Consider the following 22,537-nt stretch of genomic DNA (forward strand, 5'->3'; position numbering starts at 1 on the left):
TAAAAGGTGTGAAAGACAGAGCCTTGATACGACAGATCCATCTGTGTAATTTCAGTTCCTGGAGGAAATATGTGAAAAAGTTACTAAACCGATTACTTGTAAGAACTTGTATATATAAAATAATATATTAAAACAAGCCTTATATAAGCATACCAATTCCCTTCTAGACCAGAGTTGTAGGCCTTGTGAGAAAAAAATCAAAAGTATCACGTGTTATATTCCTTTACTTCAGTAATGCTTCTACTGCTATCTTGTGTGAAATCCTAGTAATTGGACTAGATATGAACTACAAGAGGATATTATCAGATGAATAAAAATTGTCGGAAAGCCATATTCATACATCAGTTATCAGTGGTGGTTTTACTACCAAAATGAATGAATGAATTACACAGATTTTGAAAGAGATCTGCTGTCCGTCTAGTTCCACTCCATTTTTTCAGCAACAGTCCGGTTGGTGGACAACAGAGTAAGCTTATTGATGGGAACACAAATGGAGGACAGGATTAGAAGTCTTCATAAATTTTGACAAATTGGAGAAGGAGTTTGAAATAACAAATGTTATCCAATCAGAACCAGTGGAAGATATCATCATACAGCAAATCACAAGTTAAGTAGGAACAAACCCCAGAATTTTGTTCCAAATCAAATAGTGTGCTGGGATAGATAAAAAGCAACATATCCAGTTAGAAGCATAAAGTAATCCTACCATTCTCATCTAGCTGGAGGAAAGCTGCATTTGGAGTGCTTTGCACTGTGCAGTGAGCTGCATGCAAGGAATATGTGGACCAAATGAAGACAGTCCAGATGAACATGACAAGAATGATAAAGAATTCAAAAGCATGACTTCTTAGGAAAAATTAAATGAAAGGGGCTTTAAAGCCTAAATAAGGAAGATTTGAATAGAAATGTGATGACAGTCATAAAATAAGAAAAGGCTTTGCAAATGTCTTTAGTTCTCCATGTTCATAGCGGACAGGATAAGAAGTAATGCATTTAAACTGCACTGAAAGTCAGATTAGATGTTAAGGAGCTCCTAATGATTAGTATAACAACACAACGGGAAGATTGCCTGAGGGGAATAAGGAATGGTGTTGGACTTCTTTAAGATGAGATAAACATATCAGGAATGGCACAATATAGTATATGTTTTTTTCTGGGATGGGAATGGAATAGATGATCTTTAGTGTTTTCTTCTAGTGCTATGATTATATAATTTACAGTGCAGAAACAATGTTTATAACAAGAAGAAGGTCCAAAGGCTTTTATGTTCATGTAGTGAGTGCCAGGAAATTTGCTATGACTCACAGTAGTGTAAAGCAGGACAAGTATTCTCTATCTGTGGTCATGTAAGGAAGGACCAAGAGTCATCCATACCAAAAAGTCTAGGAAATTTAAAATAGGATGGGAAAGATTTTAAGTTACTTGATGTGTAATAACAGAGCTCCCACTTTGAACCTATTGCTTCTATCCAAAACTGTATCTCCACTCTGTCTCTCCATTAAAACACATTTCTGTATTGCTCAGATAAGAGAGAGGTGAGTCCAGGCATGCAGTAGCCAAAGAAGCAGAGGACACTCAGGCTGTGGTAAAAATATTAACACTAGCAGGCAGAAACAAACACATTCTTCATACACACTGTAAATGTACGTGGTTAAAAATACAAAGGGATAGATGGAAAGTCCTACTCTTACGAAGAGAGCAGTACAGCTTTTGGCACATTCAACCTATATTCACCCCTCAAGTCTTTCTCATGAGAAAATCATAATGAGATACATGAACCACTTCATCCTTCCCCAAGCCTCTTTTTCTATAGGTGAATGTGAAAAGGCCTTACTCTATTATTTCAACACTGACTTTTAAAGACACTGCATTTCCACTCTCACTTTCCTGTATCTCTCTGCTGCATGACAGCAAGTGTATGCACTAACTGAAATCTTGTGATAACTTTTGCTTAGTTAAAGAGTATATTTTTCAATGTACTGCAGGTCACTTCTGGTCACTTGCAGCTGCCAGATACAAGCAAAGAAAAAGATATGTAGGTTATAGCTATTGAACTGTAGCTGTTCTGTATGTTAGGAAACAACAAATGTGATCTGAGAAGGAAGATCTGAGAAGACCTTGGCATAAAAGCACTATTGCAGTGCTGTAACCAAAAAAAAAAAAAAAAAAAGAATTCTCAGTTGTATTTAAAAAGACCAAGAAGGAATATTGATGTGTAAAATACCTCTGCATAAAACATTGACTACAGTGTTCCATATTTAAAAATAAGTGGGAAAGATGCAGGAAAAGCTACACAATTTATTCAACAACTGAAGAAAGCATGCTGTCGGCAAAGGCTTAAAGAGCTCCATCTGTTTCATTTAAAACAAACAAAAACAAGAAGCGACTTGATTACAGTGTATAAGTGTCTTTACAAAGAGAAAATACTTGGGTAGTAAGAGGCTTTTTCACTTTGTGTAGAAAAGGTAATGAGACTCAATAGCTTGAAGTTGAAGACAAAAATTTAAATGAAATATTTAATAGAAACCTCTAAATCTGATGGTGATTACTGCTAGGAAAAAAAAAAGGCCAGTGAAATTCTGGCTTCTCTTCGTGCATTCAAATCAGGATTAAATGTTTTTGGATTCAATGTGTGCTTTAATCAAGACCAAGTAATTAGGTTCAGTACAAGGTGGTTAATGGGCAACATTAACTGCCTTCTGGTATACAGACCTAACGTAGAGCATACAACCAGAAATCTATGGGTTGTTAGAAGACTTCCAGAATAAATCCGCTCATCCTGTAGCCTTCTGTGGGTCTTTCCTGGGAAAACATCAAGACAATTCTGCGAGCCAGATATATTTCTGTGACAGCAATAGCCCACCCCAAGGCAACTGGGCCCTGTAGCATCATTGTCATCATGTGGAACGTGTATGTCCCGTCCTTGGAGGTTCTCAGGAAAAGTGGTTGTCAGGTGCTGCTCTCCTGTTACCAGAGCAAATAATCGATGCAATTCTGTTTCTTGCCTGACTGCAAAAGTGCCAAGGAAAAAAGTCATCTTATAGAAGTTGTATAAACAGCTTTAAAAACATCACTCTCCTTTCAACGCTTTTCCCTTCCTGCCTCCAGACTCCTCAGATCTGGGCAAGCAGTAGTGTCTGGTCAACCTACTGTTTAAGTGAAGTGAGTCAAGCTGTGGGGTAATGTCCCAGTCATCACCACTACAGCCCTGTCGCCCAGTGTGTATGGCATTGCCATTGCTAATGTTAGGCTACAGGTTTGGTGTCAAGCTAAGACCAGAGGCCTCAGGGCCTGCCTAGTGGCCAGGTAGATCTTGCCTCATTTGTTTTAGTTTTCTTGGTAGTGGTCAATGGTTCAATGTCCAGATGGAGATTGGTGATGAGTGGTGTCCCTCAGGGGTCTGTACTGAGACCAGTACTGTTTAATATCTTCATCAATGACATAGACAGCGGAATAGAGTGCACCCTCAGCAAGTTTGCAGATGACGCCAAGCTGAGTGATGCAGTTGACGCACCAGAAGAATGGGGTGTCATCCAAAGAGACCTAGACAAGCTGGAGAGGTAGGCCTGTGAGAACCTCATGAAGTTCAACAAAAGGCCATGTGCAAGGTCATGCACCTGGGTTGGGGCAATCCCCAGTATCAATACAGGCTGGGAGATGAAGTGATTAAGAGCAGCCCTGCAGAGAAGGACTTGGGGTACTGGTGGATAAGAAGCTGGACATGAGCCAACAATGTGCTCTTACAGCCCAGAAAGCCAATCATGTCCTGGGCTGCATCAAAAGAAGCATGGCCAGCAGGTCGAGGGAGGTGATTCTGCCCTTCTTCTCCACTTTGGTGAGACCCCACCTGGAGTGCTGCATCCAGCTCTGGGGTCCCCAGCACAGAAAAAACATGGAACTGTTGGAGTGGGTCCAGAGGAGGGCCATGAAGAGGATCCAAGGACTAGAGCACCTCCCTTATGAGGACAGGCTGAGAGAGTTGGGGTTGTTCATCCTGGAGTAGAGGAGGCTCCAGGGAGACCTTATTGCAGCCTTTCAGTACTTGAAGGGGGACTATAGGAAAGATGGGGACAGATATTTTAGAGGTGCCTGTTGTAAGAGGACAAGGGTTAATGGTTTTAAACTAAAGGAGTGTAGATATAGACTGGATATAAGGAAAAAAATCTTTACTATGGGGGTGGTGTAACAGTGGAACAGGTTGCCCAGAGAGGTGGTAGATGCCCCATGCCTGGAAACATTCAAGGTCAGGTTGGACGGAGGTCTGAGCAACCTGATCTAGTTGAAGATGTCCCTGGTCACTGCAGGGGGACTGGACTAGATGACCTCTAAAGGTCCCTTCCAACCCAAACCATTCTATGATTCTATGATTCTTTAATTTTGTACAATTGCATCATGTTATGCTTATTGTTAATAAGATGTAGACATGAATACCAAGTAGTTCTGATGTATGGGATGAACTAATTATGTCCCTAGGATAAGACTGCAGAGTGAACGAGTACAGGGGAGAGAGCAGAGGCCTTGAAGGTACATTTGTAGGATGGTACTGGACCCTCCGAGGCAATTAACAGCTCACTTGTGGCCAGTTACTGGTGTGAAGCAAACATAGGAGCTGGGCAAAAACATTTCTAGGGATAACAAAATGGACACAGAATAAATGCCTAACATATGTAAAATGTCTCAAATATAGCAGTATCAGTAGTTATAGGGAGTTGCAGACCTGAGAAAGAGAAAGGTGAAAAGAAAGAAAAAATCAAGATAAAGAAAAAGGCCAAAATGTGAAGGAAAAAAAAAGTCAACTGTGCCGCCGAAGGTGGCACCAAGTATGGCTACTACTTAGAATGGTCATACTAAAACTGATAGTGTCATACCTTTTATAGTATGGCTCTGTCAAAGAAGAGGTCCCCAAAGGTAAATTATTTCACTTGTTAAAAACACAGCCCAGTATATACTGGGAAATATAATTTAGCATCAAAACCTCTAGTACAATGATAGTTGGTATTGTAAAGGCAGTGTTGAACAACAGACTTTTTCCAACATGAACGATTTGGTGAATTTTTTTCAGAAAAGGAACCATCCGCTATAAAAAAACTAGAGAAAAACCATTCTTACGTAAGACGCCCCTTCTATTTCTCAAATTCATTAACAGAAAGGAAAATGTGCACTGTGGAAGTTTGCTGGAGGCAGATTTTCCTATGTCAGAGTTCATTCACTGATTTCTCATGTCATTACAGAAAATTTAGTCCTAACAGATTAATCAAGGCAGTTATAATAAAAATCTTGATACAGTAGGAAGTTCTGTCTTGATATCCATACTCCAATTTAATCCATTTTTACAGGTGCACTCAAATGTAAAAATTACGCTCACTGTGCTGGCATATTACTGTTAGTAGTATAATCTCACCGATGACCGTAACTGTTTAGAATATAAATGAAAACACATGCAAAGAAAAGGAAAAAAGAGAAAAAGTTTATAGAAAAAGTATAGAGTCAAGAAAAAATTTGGTTAATTTCCCACAGTAACTTAGGAAGACTAAGAATTTCAACCATATATTCTAGAGTCCTCTGTGTTTGCTTTAATCACTGTATAAGCTTTTCAAGACATGATTGCTTTTCATTTTTTATTTGATAAGGGTCTCCCAGCAACTAACAACATTTTTTTTATTGAAAAAGAAGCATATTAATATTAAATGATTATGGTCCAATTTATCTAAAATTAATTACATACACTTACACCAAGAAAGATATTTATGTATGTTCTACATACATTAGATTATGCATTACAATTGGCATAATTACTGAAAAAACCCATTATATTTAAAATAAAGAGGATAAACTGAAATACAAAAATAATTTCATAACACCTCCAGTAGAGCAATGATAAAGTAAATCCCATATAAATTAATTAAATTTTTGATTGAAGAATTTACTTATCTTTTGTCAAATGTTCCAACTGTTACTATTCACCCCCTAATTTAAATAAATCATGCTTAGTATTTGCAGATGGAAAACTATTGGAGAAATGTGCCATTTGATTTCTCACAAAAAAAAAAAAGACTTTGCTTATTTTTTAGATGACTGGAAAAAACATTGCTACTGAACTATAATTGATTTGTTTTTCTTTCATGCAATTCAATAGTTTTTATGTATTAGTTTATCAAAATTTGTATGTAATGTAATTTGCAGCATGATGAAACTTAAACAGACTTTTCTTCACTCTACTGATTTTTTTTTTCCCCCCACTCAGTGTTCTAACCTGAATTCCTTCCAGGGGAAGCAGGCACATTTACACATTCGATGTGATGATAAACATTCTCTAATAACCACAGAAATACATATTGAATAGATTGCCATGAATGCATAAATAGTGTTTATTTTCTGGCATGTTAAGTTTGTGTGCCCAACTGTGGGAAGCCTGCCCTTGGCAGTCCACTTTCTGGACTGTTTCTGAAAACCAGCAGCCCATCAGCACTGTCCCAGCTGAGCAGGGGGAAAGGCAGTCAGCCTTTTGCTCTTATGCCACCATGGGCCTGCTACGGGTCAGAGCTCTGCTGGCCAGGAGCTGGGGGAACCATCCCGCCCTCTTCCGTCTACACCTTCCAGGTTTTGGGATGGTTTGGAAAACCTTAGCATGTTTGTTTATATGAACTTGGTCATTAGTGGACATCAGAGGAAAGAATACCTGGCTTTTGGGCTGCTTCTATAAGGGCCATTGATGTGGAATGATAATCTGTTTCATGGGATGCATGCGAGACTGATTATCTGTAACCAACTCTAAAGACGGGTAAGCACAAATAGATTTCTCAGGCCTGTTCTTTCCTTTGAATTATTGAGAACAGGACTGGAGATGATTAGTATGAAATGGAGGATGGAGTGACTCAATGATTTTAAACTGTGCAGTGGTCCTGACAACTAAAAACATCTGGGTCAGCCAAAATCTGCCTAAACCAGCTTTTGCAGGCTTACTGAAAACAAAGCTTAGAAAGCCTTTAAAAAATGCACAGGGAAAGATTTTTGAAAACACAAAAAAGATACCACCTTTTGCCTTGTGGTGGAGTGAGTTGAGCTAGAAGACACTGGACATCCTTTTATAATTTTTGTTTTGAAATGTTCAGTATTGCAGGGACCAATTGTTTAGCCACAATGGCTACTACAGGATTCCAAAAGCTCATATGATACATGCCAGAGGAAACGATATAGATTTGATGTTCAAAAAGCATATTAAAAGGCTCGCAAATGATTTTAGTCTGCTGTGTAAAGCCTAAAGACTTATTTAAGTCAAATTGTGACTGATGGTAGATTTTGACTGTGATTCACACTGCCTCATGATAATGATAAACATGAATTAGACACAGGCAAAACCTAAAACAAGGATCATGTTACGCATAGAAAATTCATATGTACCATGATATATGTGAGGAAATTGGATTAAGAATATCATGCATATAAATTACAACGAAATTCAGTGCTAAGTGCTAAAGTAAAAATCACTTTGGAATCATGGTTTTTCTACCCAGTGTTCACTGGTGTCACCTTATTAGCACAGGGATCACTTCTGCACTCAGGCATATGTGCAGTTTTGAAATACATTTAATTAATAATCTCTTCCAAAATTTCAAATAGGCAAAGGGTTTATAATGGACAAAATGTAATCCCACCACTTATTCAAGTTGAAAAAAAAATGCCTTCTCGTTCCAGAACACTGACTTACAAAATTCTTGGGTTACAGGCACTTATACTCCCAGGGGAAATCCAACCAAATATGAAAACAGTCAGTAACCAACACCTCATAAAAATGCCTCCTCCTTCTGTATCACTGCTGAATTCCATACCAGCCCACCTGACTGATTCTTTGATTCAAGGTATCTTACTACCTAAGGTACTAAAGGTGTCCTACTGTACAGTGTTCAAATTCCCTACTTCACCTATCTTCAGGTTCTGATAATGCCCAGAATTAACTAGTCTGGATGTGCTGAGCAAGTCTTTTTTTCTAACTTTTGAGGCTTGCCAGGTTAACAGACCTGGACTGCTTTTACCTACTGCAACTGACAGATGTTCTTGAAACCCCTCTCATTGATAAAATGGAACAAAACATTGTGAGGGAAGGAGGTGGCAATGCCACCAACCGTCCATTTGTCCAGTAGCTCTTTACTATGGGAAAATTACGGTGATCCTGTGTATGCTGATTCCCACAAGAGGTCATCTGAGAGCAAGCTTTGATTTAATAGGAAGTCTTCTTTGTCTTTCTCAGGAGCTGCTTCTCTCCATCTGCCTATCTTGCTCAGAATAAAGGGAACTCCATGCAGTAGGTTGCAAAGCTGCCAGAATTCAGGTGCTCACCCTTTCAACAATAAAATCTGCACCTGGGCGCAGAAGCTGCAAGAAGTCTCCCTGCTCCTCTCAGGACTCCCAGTTGTTATGGCTGTTCCTGTCCTGCTTGCTTTCCTCATCAGGACAGAGCTACTCCCTCCATCCAGGCCTGCTCCCTGCCACACATATGGTGCTGACATTTTCCGGCTCTACTCCCAGGGAAGGAACAAGCTCCTCAGGCTAGAGAGGGCTCCACTGCCTGTGGAACACTGCAGCCAAGGCCATTCAAACATGCAGCTCTCCTGTCCAGTGCTGCCCTTCCAGTAGAGTGTTCGTGCATAAGGCATGAGACACCAAACTGGCTTGATGCTGCTTGGCATGGCACTGATAAGGGCAGGACATGCATGCAGCAAGGCTTAAGACCAGCTCAGGTACTAAAGCTAAATTTTATTTGGAAATGCCTTTTAACATGCCAGGAAAACAAAAACGTATTTGAAAGAACTGAAAAGAAAAAATCAGTCATATACATTTACTGGACTTTTTCCAATTTCACTTCTTTGATGAAGACTCATCAGAAAAAATTCAGATGCAATCAACATGGACTTCGCAGATCTGTTAATGAACTTTCTAACCTGTGCCTCCACATAGTCAGAGCTACTGTTGTAGCCCAGTAAATAAGATTTCTGCCCTCAGCAGGGGAGGCCTGGCTGTGTGCTGACCTCGAGGTGGCTTGAGTTGGTTGTCACTGGTTTAACCCCTGAGCTGGGGCAATGACTGCTGCCTCCCCTGCTCCAGCCTCAGCTCTGAGGATGGCCCCACTGGGGAGGGGGTGACATTCCCTGCCTATCATTGCCTGACAAACCATAGTTCTTTGTGTGCCTGGGGCTGACAGCCACTGCCAGGCTGCAGCTGACAGCGCAGGAGAAGGATACAGGCTGGATGAGAAAGTGTATAAAAATAACCCCAACTGGAGCCCTGATTAAGGAGGAAGGAACTCATACTATGAACATCATCTTTCTCTTGGAAAAGGGCTCAAGATGCTGATGACTGAGGCCTAAACTCCCACACTCCTTCATGAGAAGACTGAAACTGTCACCTCTAGGACCCAGAGGGGCACTGGAATGTTGAACTTAATAGCAAAGAAAATGGGCAGATATTAATAAGTTTTCTGGCATAACGATTTCGACTGTGCTGTTAATGGCGCTTTTCTACTTTCATTATATAATATGGATTTCTACATGGCTTAAATATTAACTGGATAGATAAAAAATTCCCATATATAAACTATGTTTCTGTTTGCCCTTAAAAAGGTTTTGAGTGTGTTACTGTTATTATGGCAATATCTTCTTGGACCGTTTACATGAGTCCTGGAACTCAGGACATGGAACATTCTTTTACCAGTCTTTGCTTTTCTTAGAAGACAGAAGCTCAAATATTCGCTATTTTGCATCAAAAACTCTTTCTGAGGAGGCCAAAGCAGTTGTTGGGAGGCCTGGAGAGAGCAGACATAACAACTTCCACAAGGGCTGACTGTGCATTTATTATACAAAAAGCATGAGCACAGATGAAAATATTCAGTGTAATTGGGAGGATCCTTATCCCTATTCCTAATTCCAGTCAGTAGACTGGCTGATTTGTTTTCTTGTGGGAGTTGTCCTGTCTCACAAAAAAAGCTGATATGAAGTGAGATCAATAGCACATTCATGATGAAAAGTCTCTCACACAGGAAACACAGGAGAAAGTAAAGCCTTTTTGTATAGGCCAATATGCAGTCTTGTGAACTCTATGACTTCAACATAGGCCTCAAGGTATCCATTAAAGTCTGCGCATAACTCACCGGAAACTGTTTTACTGTTGACAGACTTGACTCCTTTTTGTCTTGGAATGGACAGATACGTCATTGGCAAACTATTTGCATCAGTATGGATCTAGGATAAAGCGTTCCTCCTCAGGAGAACACACCCTGTTCCAGGTTGTCCTGGTGACACCCACACATTAGTTTATCCTTTTGGTTCTGTAATGTGGGCTCCATCATATCCCAAAGTAGCGTAGCTGTATTTTCAAAGGAACAGCTTTTCCTGCATTCCCTAGTTCAAACTGACTGTTTGCAACCTACTGCAGAAAAGTTAGATGCATTCCATTTTGATCGTTACTGTATAGCAGTAAGAGGTTTTTAAAGCTCTGTCTTTTAAAATTATTGCATTAAAAATGCTTCTTTTTATATGAACAAATACTTTCTAATCACCTCCATTATTTTCATGATTGACACAAAATAGTATATACTATGCAAACTCATGACAGCGAAGCCAGTTATCAAAGAAAGAAGAAAAGGAGAATAAGATCTTGTAAGAAACAGAGCACATCTCAGTTTTGTAATGCTGAATAATATTAGAATATGTTGGCACAAATCAAGCAAAATCACAGACATCTGTGGGAACTGCAACTATTATCACTTTCACAGATTCTAAATCTCTGTGCATCATGTTACAATCCTTATGTCCCATCTGCCTATTTTTAACCATTGACAAAATATGTATGAAGTGCTCCTAAACTGGATGTCGCTGGTGTTACTATCAACCTGAAATGCTGTATTTACTTCTAACTTGATTTTGCTTTCTCATCCTTCACTGCTCTACTTGCTTCTTTAAACTTTCATTTCCCCATAATAGATCTCTCTAATTTTTTTCTTTCCTCTCCGTCGGTCACCACAAGTTTTGATCTCTCTGTACACATCTGTGTGGCTTTTTATTACAACACCCGCTAACTGTGACTGCCACTGCTTGTCTTCCTGTTACTGCTTATGACTAATGCTGCTCCGTTTGCCTCTCTGAAATCAGCAGCTGAAAGTCAGTGTGTTCCAGTCCCTGACATCACAGCATATTAGTGGTTAAGATGGCATATTTTTGAGACAGTTTTATTGATTTCCCCATGATCCTGTTAGCTGCTCCTGGCAGAAAGTAGGGCCATCAAGACTGCTCCTGATGTAAGAGCTATTTTCTTAAACCTGTTAGACACACAAATAATTGTGCAATTTGCAAGCTATTTATCGTAAGGATCTGATAGTATCTTTCTTGAAGAGAACAAAATGTCCTCTTGCTAAAATTGTATTCTCATTTCTGTCTCAGTCAAGTATGGCTGTGCTACAATCTTCTGAAGACAACAGCACCAGTTACAGCTATCATTGCTCACCTATTTTTTCATAGACTAGGTGGGTTTTGAACAATTTTTTTTCTAGGTAGAATGCAGCTTTGCTTTTCGTCAATTAATCAAACAGCATATACACTGCTTTCAATTTTTATCCTACTAGTAGGGAAATTAAAGCAGATTATCAATACCACAGAACACTGACATGAATTTATTTTTATTAACATTAAAACACTGAACAAAACACATTTAAAAAGAGTTTGCTTCATTTTCAGAAAATAAAATAAAAAGTTTAACTATTTAATGTCATTTCCAGAGTTAAAATAAATCTTACCTGTGAATCCTGGAGGACAAACACAACTGTAGTCTGCAACCAGGTCTAAACAAGTTGAATTGCTTTTACAGAAGCCATAGCTGCACTCATCAAAGTTGATTTCACAGTTCAGACCTTCAAATCCTTGGTTGGAAAAAAACAGAGCACCATGTATTCTTCAGCTATATCTATGTCTTCTTTTATAAGGCATGTCTTTGGGTCCCTTTTTCTAAAAAGTAGTTTGTTTTCAATTTACTCTTGTAATAAAATTATTTTGAAGTCTTACATTTCAGACCTCTCTAAAAGCTTTTTCTGCTCTGTCATTAATAGGAAAATACTTCTGACCATCAAATGTACTTTAAAATGAGCTAATAATTGAAAGAACAAATGTAGGATTCAATATTTTCATTAATGTGGTTGAACAACTTGTTTGGCAGAGACTTAAGAATATATATATCTTCTGCCATTTTGAGAACATTGCAGATGAAGATAAGTGATGCTGGGATTTAGACATCTGATTCTAGTTTTAAAAATAAACTCTCAAATAGTTACTTCTCTACTTTTTCTCTATTTGTTTCTTGTGTCATAGTGACTTCTAGCAAACTCAGAAGTCCAACAGTGTTTTTTTGTACTTGAAATTGCTGGAGAATCTCCACTACAATATCTGACATTTTACGCTCTTGTAAATGTATTCTAATTCATGGTCATGCTACAAAATGACTATCATTAGTGCTGTCACAGGCCATGGCTGCAGGAAGACCATGACTAATGCTAAGGTATCAGCACCCTCAGTGCAAGGCATATTCCCATAATTTCTCAAACTGACCATGGAACCAATTTCCACTGATCCCTAAGTCATGAAGCTTTAGAATTACCCTTAGTTCATCAATAATGTATACAGTAAGAGTTCTCATTTGCACTTAGAGTTTAATCAGATCCATGTCTCACAGGTAACAAGTAAGCCACAAAATTATCGATGTGGGTGCCAAGATTTATTTTTCTATAAGCTGGTCAGGCAGACTAAACAGCAGAATGATGTCTTCCAACCTAAAATTTCAACTGCCTTCCAGTGTTTGTTTTGGCTTCTAATTTAAACTAAATAATGATGGAGTTTGTACTTATAAGAATTATTTGTAGAAATTTTTTAATGAGTTTCTGAACTTGATCATCACTGCTAGAATGCCTGTATTAATATATAAATACCTGAAATATTGTAAGCTATGAAATCAAGTCACCATCCATCTGTACTTACAAAATAATACTAGTTGAAGATTAAAATAAAACAAGTATAAGAAAGTTTAAAATGCAGAAACAAAGTACCAGGTTAGAAATCACAACCTTTATTTTTAACTAAAAATCAGATTTTAAAAAACCATACAAATATCCAGAAGAAACCCAGCTCTGGAATTATGTCAGAAAGGCACTATAATTTAAAATGTTTTAAAGTATTTTAGTTTTTCCTTTACTTTTTTCTTGAAACCACTTATTTGTTCATACGATTCTGATAATGCTGAACAATATGCATTTTTAAAGAAGCAGACCAAAAATTCTGAAAATCACATTATTTTTGTCTGTGCAAGTTTTAATAGATTTTTGTACTTAAGGTATATTACAGTCATTATTATGGCCGTTGTAATTTGCTTGCTATGCTCAGTTCCAAAGCTGCAAGTTAGTACATCAAGATAAAATATTTTATTTGTAAGTTTATTGATTACATTTTCTGTGGATTTCACATACTGCATATTTGTGTTTTCTCCACTCCTTCAGACTTTGCTAATATCATGAGGTTTTGTCTGAAAAAAAGTAGTACTTACAAGTATATCTGTCTCCATTCTTTATGAGCATGCTTGTTTCTTTGGGTGCCATGGTAGACAAAGATGCAAATGAGACTTCAGAAAAGAATGAATAACTTTCATAGAAAGGAAATTTTAACAGTTGTTTTGAAGACTGTCAAGAAGATGTTTTGCAGACTGCAGGCAATTTTGAAAATTGTCAAAGATAATAAAAATAAATTATTTTGAAAAACTTACCTTCAGGGCAAAAACAGTCATAGCTGTTGACATCATCCTGACAGACAGCACCATTCAAGCAGGGAGCTGAATCACACTCATTCATTTCTATTTCACAGTACCGGCCTGAAAAACCTGTAAAGGAAGCAAGATAAGCTTTGATTTTCTTCAACTTTATGTTTGCTGTTAACATTAAACTTTTATTCCTAATGTTGTCCTGTAATTAAAAGGAAGAGTTGTTATGATCCATATTCCCCTGTAAAAGGAAGCTGGAAGTCACAGCTTCTGTACTTTATTTACAAAGAATTAAATTTCACTGGTTTCTTATTGAATATAACAAATACATGTCTTTATTGCTGGAATAAAGCAATAAATGAAGTAGGAAGTACTTCCAGAAAGTAAGAAGACATAGCAATACGGAAACAATATATAGATTTTCAAGTGTTTGGCTTGTATTAGAGTCACTTTAGTGTTTTTATGATAACTTTTTTGAATTTTGCCATGTTGTTATAAGAGAGAGTACATCTATTATTTCTCATCCATGTCTGGTGCTGTTTACTGCGGAGAGGAGCAGTAAAAAAATACAGAGTACAAATACATTGAGGTATAACAAAACACATGCCATATGAATCAGGTCTTCAGCATGTGTAAAGTGCAAGGCTTAATTACAGTAGATGAGGGTGCTGTATATGTTACTAGAAGAAGAAAAGTAGACATTATTAAAACAAAAATCTAAAGACTAATGAAACTTACAAAAGGAAAGAGTAACAATTTTCTACTTTCTTATAGGTACTTAGGCACACTGTACTGGGTGCAGGTGCCCAGGTGCTGGCAGCACTGGGAGGTGCAGGGCGGCCTCTGTGAGGAGCGGCTGGGGCTGCCCCATGCCGGGCACGGCCGGTTCCAGCCGGCTCCAGCCCGCCCACCCCAGGGCACGGCCGAGCCCCGCAGCCACGGTGCCTCGAGGTGAAATATATTTAATAAAGGGCAAAAACATGACACAGACAAAGTAAGGAGTGAGGGAAAAAGTGAGAGAAACAAATCTGCAGGCACCAAGGTCAGAGAAGAAGGAGGGGAGGAGGTGCTCCGGGTGCCTGCGGAGAGGGCCATGCCAGAGCAGGTATCCACACTGCTGTGCTGCCCACAGAGGAGCCCGTGCTGGGGCAGGTGGATGTGTCCTGAAGGAACTGTGGCCCATGGAGACCCCATAGAGGAGGAGGGGAGAAGTGTGTGGAGGAAGGAGCAGCAGAGAGGAGCTGCTATGGACAGACCACAGCCCCCAGTCCCCCTGCAAAGCTCAGGGTGGGGAGGAGGTAGAAAAGTAGGGAATGAAGGAGTGAAGTTGAGCGTTGGGGAAAAAAATGGGGATGGGGAAGGTGTTGTTTTAATCTGTCTTTGTTTCTCACTATGCATACCTACATTAACTGGCAATAAATTAAACTGATTTTCCCCAATTTGAGTCTGTTTTACCTGTGACAGTAACTGGTAAGTGATCTCCCTGTCTTTATCTCTATCTGTAAGCTTTTTCATCTTTTCTTCTCCTCCCATGCTGATGAGAAGGCAGAGTGAGAGAGTGACTGGGTGGGGGTCTGACAGCCAGCCAAGGTCAACCCACCACACATCTATAGCTTTGTTCTATGTTAATTCCAAATATCACTCCTAATCTTTGCACAACCATTAGCACATCCAGTTTGATTGGAAGAACAAAACAAATAATATCTTAAGTGTTACAAAAATTTAAAACACCATATATAAAATGAAAGTGTTCCTCTTGAATGTTTTTCTTCTCTTCTTCTGTTCATTTTCTTCCCATGTAACTTAAAGTAATTATTTGAATAGAGAAAAACATTTGGTACCCAGGACATTAATTGTGAAATTTTATAATGAAAGTATGCCACACTGTTAAACAGATGTTTATTTACGTAGAACAAAAAAAATCACAATTTTTTAATGTGCTTAAAAAGTTACTTTTAAAACTACCAGATAAAAATAAATTGATACATTAAAACAATTGTATATGTTAGGAAAGAAAGATGATTTTACATCTTCCTTCCTATTTTATATCATCTTTAAAGTCCCTCAACCTTATCTCATTTAGAAAACAAATCCAAAGGCCTTCAGAATCATCATGAAATGTCAAGCTATGATGCATTTGTGAATACCAGAAAAAATAATTTGTATGCAGTTGATATTTGTGTCAGCAAAATAACAACAAATGCAGATAAATAATGGTGTGTCCCAGTGCGATCAATGTGGAAGTTCTTGTCCCTGTTTCTTGTAGAATTTATTTATGAGTTCTAATATACGGTTGAGTTCTCACATAAGACACAGAGCACAACCTGCACAGAATACAAGAGAAGTCAGATATCAGACATGCTTTCAAAGAATGTCCTTTTCACTCGTCTTAGACTGAAGTTTTTTGGAAGGCATCACACAATTTGGATTATTCTGGATTATTTGGTATCATGTATTTCCCATGATTGTACCTAACTATCAAAGAAAATATAGATAATCCACAGTAGTTAATATATTGGTGGTAGAGGGTACAAATCATGCATATTAATATGAAGAAAACTGTAATTCCTGAGCTCATTTCACAGATGTTATAATTCACCAGCATTGTTAGCCACGTTGTTATATTTGGAAATATGATTAGTCCCTACTTTTTGAAAGGATACATTACTAAACATTAATGATAAAAGTATCCTCTAGGGAATAGTTTTTTGGTTAAGAACACATTTTTCCCAAAAGCTTTCTTCCTGAAGTGAAACATTGTTTCATTTGCAGATGTAATAAAACCAAAACAAGCAGTGCTGTTCAGGTTGAAGCATTGTTAAGGTCCAACCAGGGAACTCCACACTGTTCCTTGCAGGTTAGGTTTTTGTCACTCTGTTGCATTGTGGAACTGGCCTCAATAACCTAGATGTCCCCGCTTGTCCTAAGTTCCAATGAGCTTTTTTCCCCCAACACTTAGATAATGGATAACAGACTTCATTTTCTAAAAAGTGGAAGTATCATGAAATTATTTTACAACATTCGAGTCCTGAACTAAGTTTGTGTAATTTAGCTTTCACTACTAATTGTTTCCTCATTAATTGGTGATCTTTACTCATATATATCTTTACTGTTGATTCCATTTTATATGATATTATAAATGTAGCTTTTAAGCCCATAGTCAAGATCAAAAGTAAACTAAGATCTGAAATATCTGTATGCAGCTGCGCGCCCAGGAAGAACACAGCAAGGGAGCAAGTTAAATATTGGACTAACCCTTCATGTAGGCTCAAGTACACATCTATGTCCAGTTCATTTCAGTTGAGGGTAGGTGAGCTTTCTCACAACGAGCCCACCCTACATGCATTGTTTCAATATCAAAATTGCTAACCTGGTTATCTTTCTTGAAGAGGAAAAACCTACAGCAAGGTATTATAAATTATAGACTGCCAAACCACAGGGACTAAGAGAGTAGATTCTTGTAACGTGAATGTTTGAACCCTAAATTACTCAAGGTTCCAGCATGAAAAGTGATGGTCACCTTTTTAATGCCCTCCTCACTAACATGTCTGTTGGCAAAGATGTCCTTGAACTGCTCTTTCGGACAAACCTCTCTCTTCCCATCAGTCTCATTCCTCAAACAGGGTCCCATGGTCAAGGAGACAAAACCCACTATGTGACACCTCCTACAGAACCAGGAACTGGTTCTGTTGAATGTAGAATGCATAATAAAATCAGAAATTATGTTTCTGTCTGTCTCTTTCATTTATCACCTGGAATCAAGCATGCTTGCTGTTCCTGTGTGTTATAATGTTGACCATGTCACCATAGTCCACCCATAGTTCAAGAAGAAAGTAACTCATAGAGATTTAACCAAATTGATCCTTGGTAACTTTTCCTGGGGACAGGGTTCCTATGTGCCAGTAGCCTCTGTCTTCACTATTTCTGGAGGTTTTCATCAAATTAGGCTTTCTTACCTCAGTTAACACTTCTGGCTTACTTGCAAGGGATGTGGAAAATAACTGATTTCCCTTCTCTTTGTAGATTTTTTCGTATCTTGATTTTTTAATGTATATATCATGACTGATGTTTTCACTCAGTCTTCTGTTGCTAAAAAACCCCCTCAAACAAACAATTTCCTTCACATTTTCTCATTGGTCTTGTTCATTAGATCTCTGATGGGTCAAGTTCCTGTCTTTTCTGTTCCTGTAGTCATGTACAATAAAGTAGTCTAACTCAGGCTGTAATGTGCAGTGTATCCTTACATATTACACTTCTCAGAACAATATTTCTTGTATTTTCACAACTGTGCGATGTTTGTGAATCATGTCTGCCTTAAATTACCTATAGCTCCCAAATTGCCCTCTGCAGAACTACAATCTTAATATTGTTTCACATATTTTATTTGTGCACTTTATTCCTGCATAGGTATAGTCTTTACATCCATGTTTATACATAGATTGTAGATTCTTAGATCTCTTCTTGAGATTATATAATTCAAAACCCAAACAGAATTGCAAATTCTCATTGCTTGAAAGAGTCCAAAAAAGGTTGATATCTACTTCTAAAGTATTTTTAGTATGATCCCATTGACTTGTTTGTTTTGTGGTCTTGTAAAACACAGAACATTTTTTGTTGAACTGAAATTTGCTAGTCATTGTCCAACTTATGATTGCATAGCTGGTAATTCTGAAGGGGTTTTTTTTGCATATTCCATATAGACCTACTTTTAATTTTTTTATTTTGTCATTTATCATAATAACTTTGTATTCTTCCACAAATAGAGCTTTGAATATCATAAACTTAGATTTGTTTAAACTGCTAAAATCAGGAATTATATGTTTGATGATCTAACTGCTGAGATAATCACTGTTTTAACGCTTGACCACTATCACTGGCCATTGTAAAGAAAAGAAAAATAAAAGAAACTCAAAACAACTAAATATCCCAGTCCATTCACAGTCACAAGTGATTTCATATGCAAACACTAACGTTAGGAAGTGTGTGTCTCCAAACCCCTTCTAATAATGATTACTAGCTGGAAAGAAACACAATAGTCAGCAGGTGACCAATGTATCTAGTTTCTACAACAAAACTGGAGGTTACGTAGGAAAGTTCCTTAGATTTCTTAGGATTACAGGCCATGGACGGGTCGTAACATGAACAGTAACAACTCTGAAATTGTATTTTCTTTCCAGAAGATCTTCTATTTAAAAAAAAAAAAAAAAAAGTAGCTATGGAGGAGCTTGCGTATGTTTCAATTGGGAAAATTTGGCAAAAAAGCTATAGCCTATTCAAAACAGTCTGACTATGCTTTTGAGCTATCTTTGAACTTACTAGACCTGATATGGATGGCACACAGCATAGCCACAGCTGCTCACACCTCTTAATGGGATAGCTGCTTATACGAAGTGTCTAAGCAAGTGGCAGAACACAGGCTGAGCTCCATGCTGTGATAACACAGTTTGCTTATATACCTGGTTTGAAGATACCATGATCTCACAGACACACATTGTCAGGTTTACTTCCAAGGCTAATCATACCCAGTCTGACTCTTTTCCACTTGGGAGTTCAGAATAGGCAATTTGGCTATTCTGATTTGTGTCAGCTGATAACCTCGTGTCAAGAGAAAATGGAAAATAATACAGGAAGAATGAGATTAATTGCTGTTGAAAAGACATTTTGAGAGCCTTACGCACTAATACGTTTAACAGCAATGTCCTTTAATATAACTGTTCCACAGCATATCCAAATGCAAAACTGCATATTTGTTTTTTCCTTATGATTTTGTCATCAGAACAGTACTTTGGGACCAGTGAGAATGTAAATAAAACCCTCATGATGTAAAGTGGTAGCCGAGAGCAATTTTGTCTGTGCAATGATGGGAACATGCTCAAGTACTCAGCCTGCATATTTAATATGCAGTTCTGTACACAAAGAATTTTGCCGTAAAAAGAACTTAAAAAAAATAATTATAAAATTGGAATTGATTCACAAGCTACTGGATGGGTGCTGTGGTTTCAAACTTCCAGTGGAAAAGCTGACAAAATTACTTAGTTTTAAAATCTGTTTTACACGATCTATCTAACTTCCTAATGAGTGAAGACATGTAAAACGGTTCTTCATATTTTAAACACAATCATTTGCCAATGTATTATGAGATTAAACGTCATGAAAATGAAGCTGAGAGGCAAAATTAATGAATATAAATCCTTTATATGTTCTAGCAGACTACCTACATGAATTATCACAAGTTTAGTTTTTTCTTTAATTAATATGGAATTATTTCTTTAATTTACTGTAAACTGGGAGCTTTGAAGAACGTATCAGATTCCCAGGGAATTTATTAGCTGTTTCACAGGACTCATCAAAGTTTCTAATTGAAAAGTGCAGAAGAGTGAGTTTGGAGGCACACGTAGTGCCAATTGTGACATGCTAAAATTTAGTATTTTGAGTTTTACTACAACATCAAGTTGGCACTGCAGAAACTGCAAAACTCTGAGACCAGACTCTTTCTCAAAGTAATAATGAGAAAGTTGTTTCTTTCTTAAGCAGCAAATATGTAACTTCAAGTTTTTGGTATTTATATATGATTCCTCTGCAGATGCACAATCAGACATTCAGGAGGAGTTCTAAGAAGATAACTCCTGCCAGCTTCAGATGATAGAATAAATATTCAAGAAGTGAGATTGTTAAAGACAGATGTTAAAGACAGACCTTTATTCACTCTTTTTATATATATACAACTTTCTCAGAAACCTTTTCAAAAATCTTTCCTCAGGGTACAGGTAGAGATACCCAATACCTGATTTCTCAAATCTTTCTTGTTTTATTATATTCATTGAAAGGTAGAATAAAGCATTATTTCTTCAGCAAATTTATGTTTACTATCATTTACATTTCCTTCTGCATTTTCTATGAAGTTTGGCCTACCCCTTAGTAATTTTCCATATGGCACGCCTGAAATGAGGAAAAATGAAACTTTTGCCACTTATTCTCTTTAAGAATTATTAACTAACAATTGTTATTGTCACAACTTCTTGCTGCTTTTCTTTCCTGGTAGGAGGAAGACAAGAATTTCCTGATGTCACAGAGCAAAAGAGGAGGGATGGGAAACAAAGCTGTAATGAAAAGAGATATTTCTTTAACACGGTGAGAGATAAAGAAAATCCTTCAATATGTTAGCTGCTGTTGTTAGTCACCAAAATGTCAAGTTACCACCACTTTTATTTCTTATAATAAAGAATCTTCATGATTTGGCCTCTTTGAACAATTTTGTATGGAAAAGATGAGAGAACACTACTGTTCTGATAATTTCTCATCTTTCACAGTAGCAGTAGCCATCTTTTATCTTGTGTTCAACAAAGGGGGGTCACCAACTAAAAGAAAGAAAAATAGATATCCCAACTTATTAGAAGTGCTCAATAATAGAAGAAAAAAGAAAAAGTATTGAAGATCTCACAACATTTTTCTACAATGTGGCATTACATCTAAAAAAAAAAAAAAAAAAAAGGTTTTCAGACTAACAAGGGACCCACACAAATCACTGGGGAAAAAATGTCTCACTTTCTGAGAAGCTCTCATTTGGAAAGCAGTCCTGTTAAACTGTGACTGACAATTTTCTTCCCTGCAAAGGTATTATGAACCATCACTTCCATATCGTTCACAAGAAGATGCAGAGCTCAGATTACCTCCAAAGATTAGGCAGCTGAGATCTCTTGTTAGATTTCTTTAAATAAAGATTGAAAAGAAGAGCATCTGCTTCCCTCAGAATGGAGAAAATGTCAAAGACAGAGAAAGAATTAAAAATACCAGTCAGAAAAACAAAATAAGATTTTTATTAGAAATGCAATATGAAGATTACCTTATCTGGAATATCATCCCAGTATAAACAGACAATGGCTTGGAATTACCTATTCTTAAGGATTAATAATGATAATGATAATAATAATAATAATAATAAATAATGAAATAGGAATCCGCACTTAGGAGTAAAATAGAAAATATATTCAGATTTTCATCAAAGGAGAGGAAGTTACAAGAAAAGAAGGGAAAAAAGCTTGAAAGTGCAGTTAATTTTGAAGACAAGAAATGGAAATCCTATATTTTTATAAGAGGTCCCTATATACTTGGAGTAGACAAGCAGTAAAAAAGGAAAGAAATAGAACTAAAATTCTGCATTACCAAAGGAATCAAATCAATAAACTAGAAGACCTAGCTGTCATGGTTTAACCCTGTCTGGCAACTAAGCCTCACAGAGCCGCTCACTCAATCCCTCACAGTGGAATGCAGGAGAACTGGAAGGGTGAAAGTGAGAAAACTCGTGGGTTAAGATAAAGACAGTCTAACAGGTAAAGCAAAAGCCATGCACACAAGCAAAGCAAAACAAGGAATTCATTCACTACTTCCCATGGGCAGGCAGGTGTTCAGCCATCTCCAGGAAAGCAGGGCTCCATCACCTGTAATGGTTACTTGGGAAGACAAAATGCCATTACTCGGAATATGCCCCCTTTTCTTCCTCTTCCCCCACCTTTTTATATGCTAAGCATGATACCATATGGTGGGGATGTCCCTTTGGTCAGCTGGGGTCAGCTGTCCCAGCTGTTTCCCCTCCCAGCTCCTTGTGCAAGCCCAGCCTACGCACTGGTGGGGTGGGGTGAGAAGCAGAAAAGGTCCTCACTCTGTGTAAGCCCTGCTCAGCAATAATAAACACATCCCAGTATGATCAATACTGTTTTCAGCACAGATCCAAAACATAGCCCCATACTAG

General features: G+C 37.7%; 1 protein-coding gene across 1 annotated transcript in view; it reads right to left on the minus strand.

Annotated features, from left to right (window-relative positions):
• The window catches only part of EYS (eyes shut homolog), a 944,860-nt gene that overhangs the window by 678,562 nt on the left and 243,761 nt on the right, over positions 1–22,537 (minus strand). Inside the window, exons 12-13 of the mRNA XM_075087034.1 lie at positions 13,795–13,908; positions 11,786–11,908 (exon numbers count right to left, since the gene is read on the minus strand). Of these exons, the coding sequence (XP_074943135.1) occupies positions 11,786–11,908; positions 13,795–13,908 (237 nt within the window). The remainder of the gene's footprint in view (positions 1–11,785; positions 11,909–13,794; positions 13,909–22,537) is intronic.

The sequence above is a fragment of the Phalacrocorax aristotelis genome, chromosome 3, assembly GCF_949628215.1.
Source record: "Phalacrocorax aristotelis chromosome 3, bGulAri2.1, whole genome shotgun sequence".
Classification (NCBI taxonomy): Eukaryota; Metazoa; Chordata; class Aves; order Suliformes; family Phalacrocoracidae; genus Phalacrocorax; species Phalacrocorax aristotelis.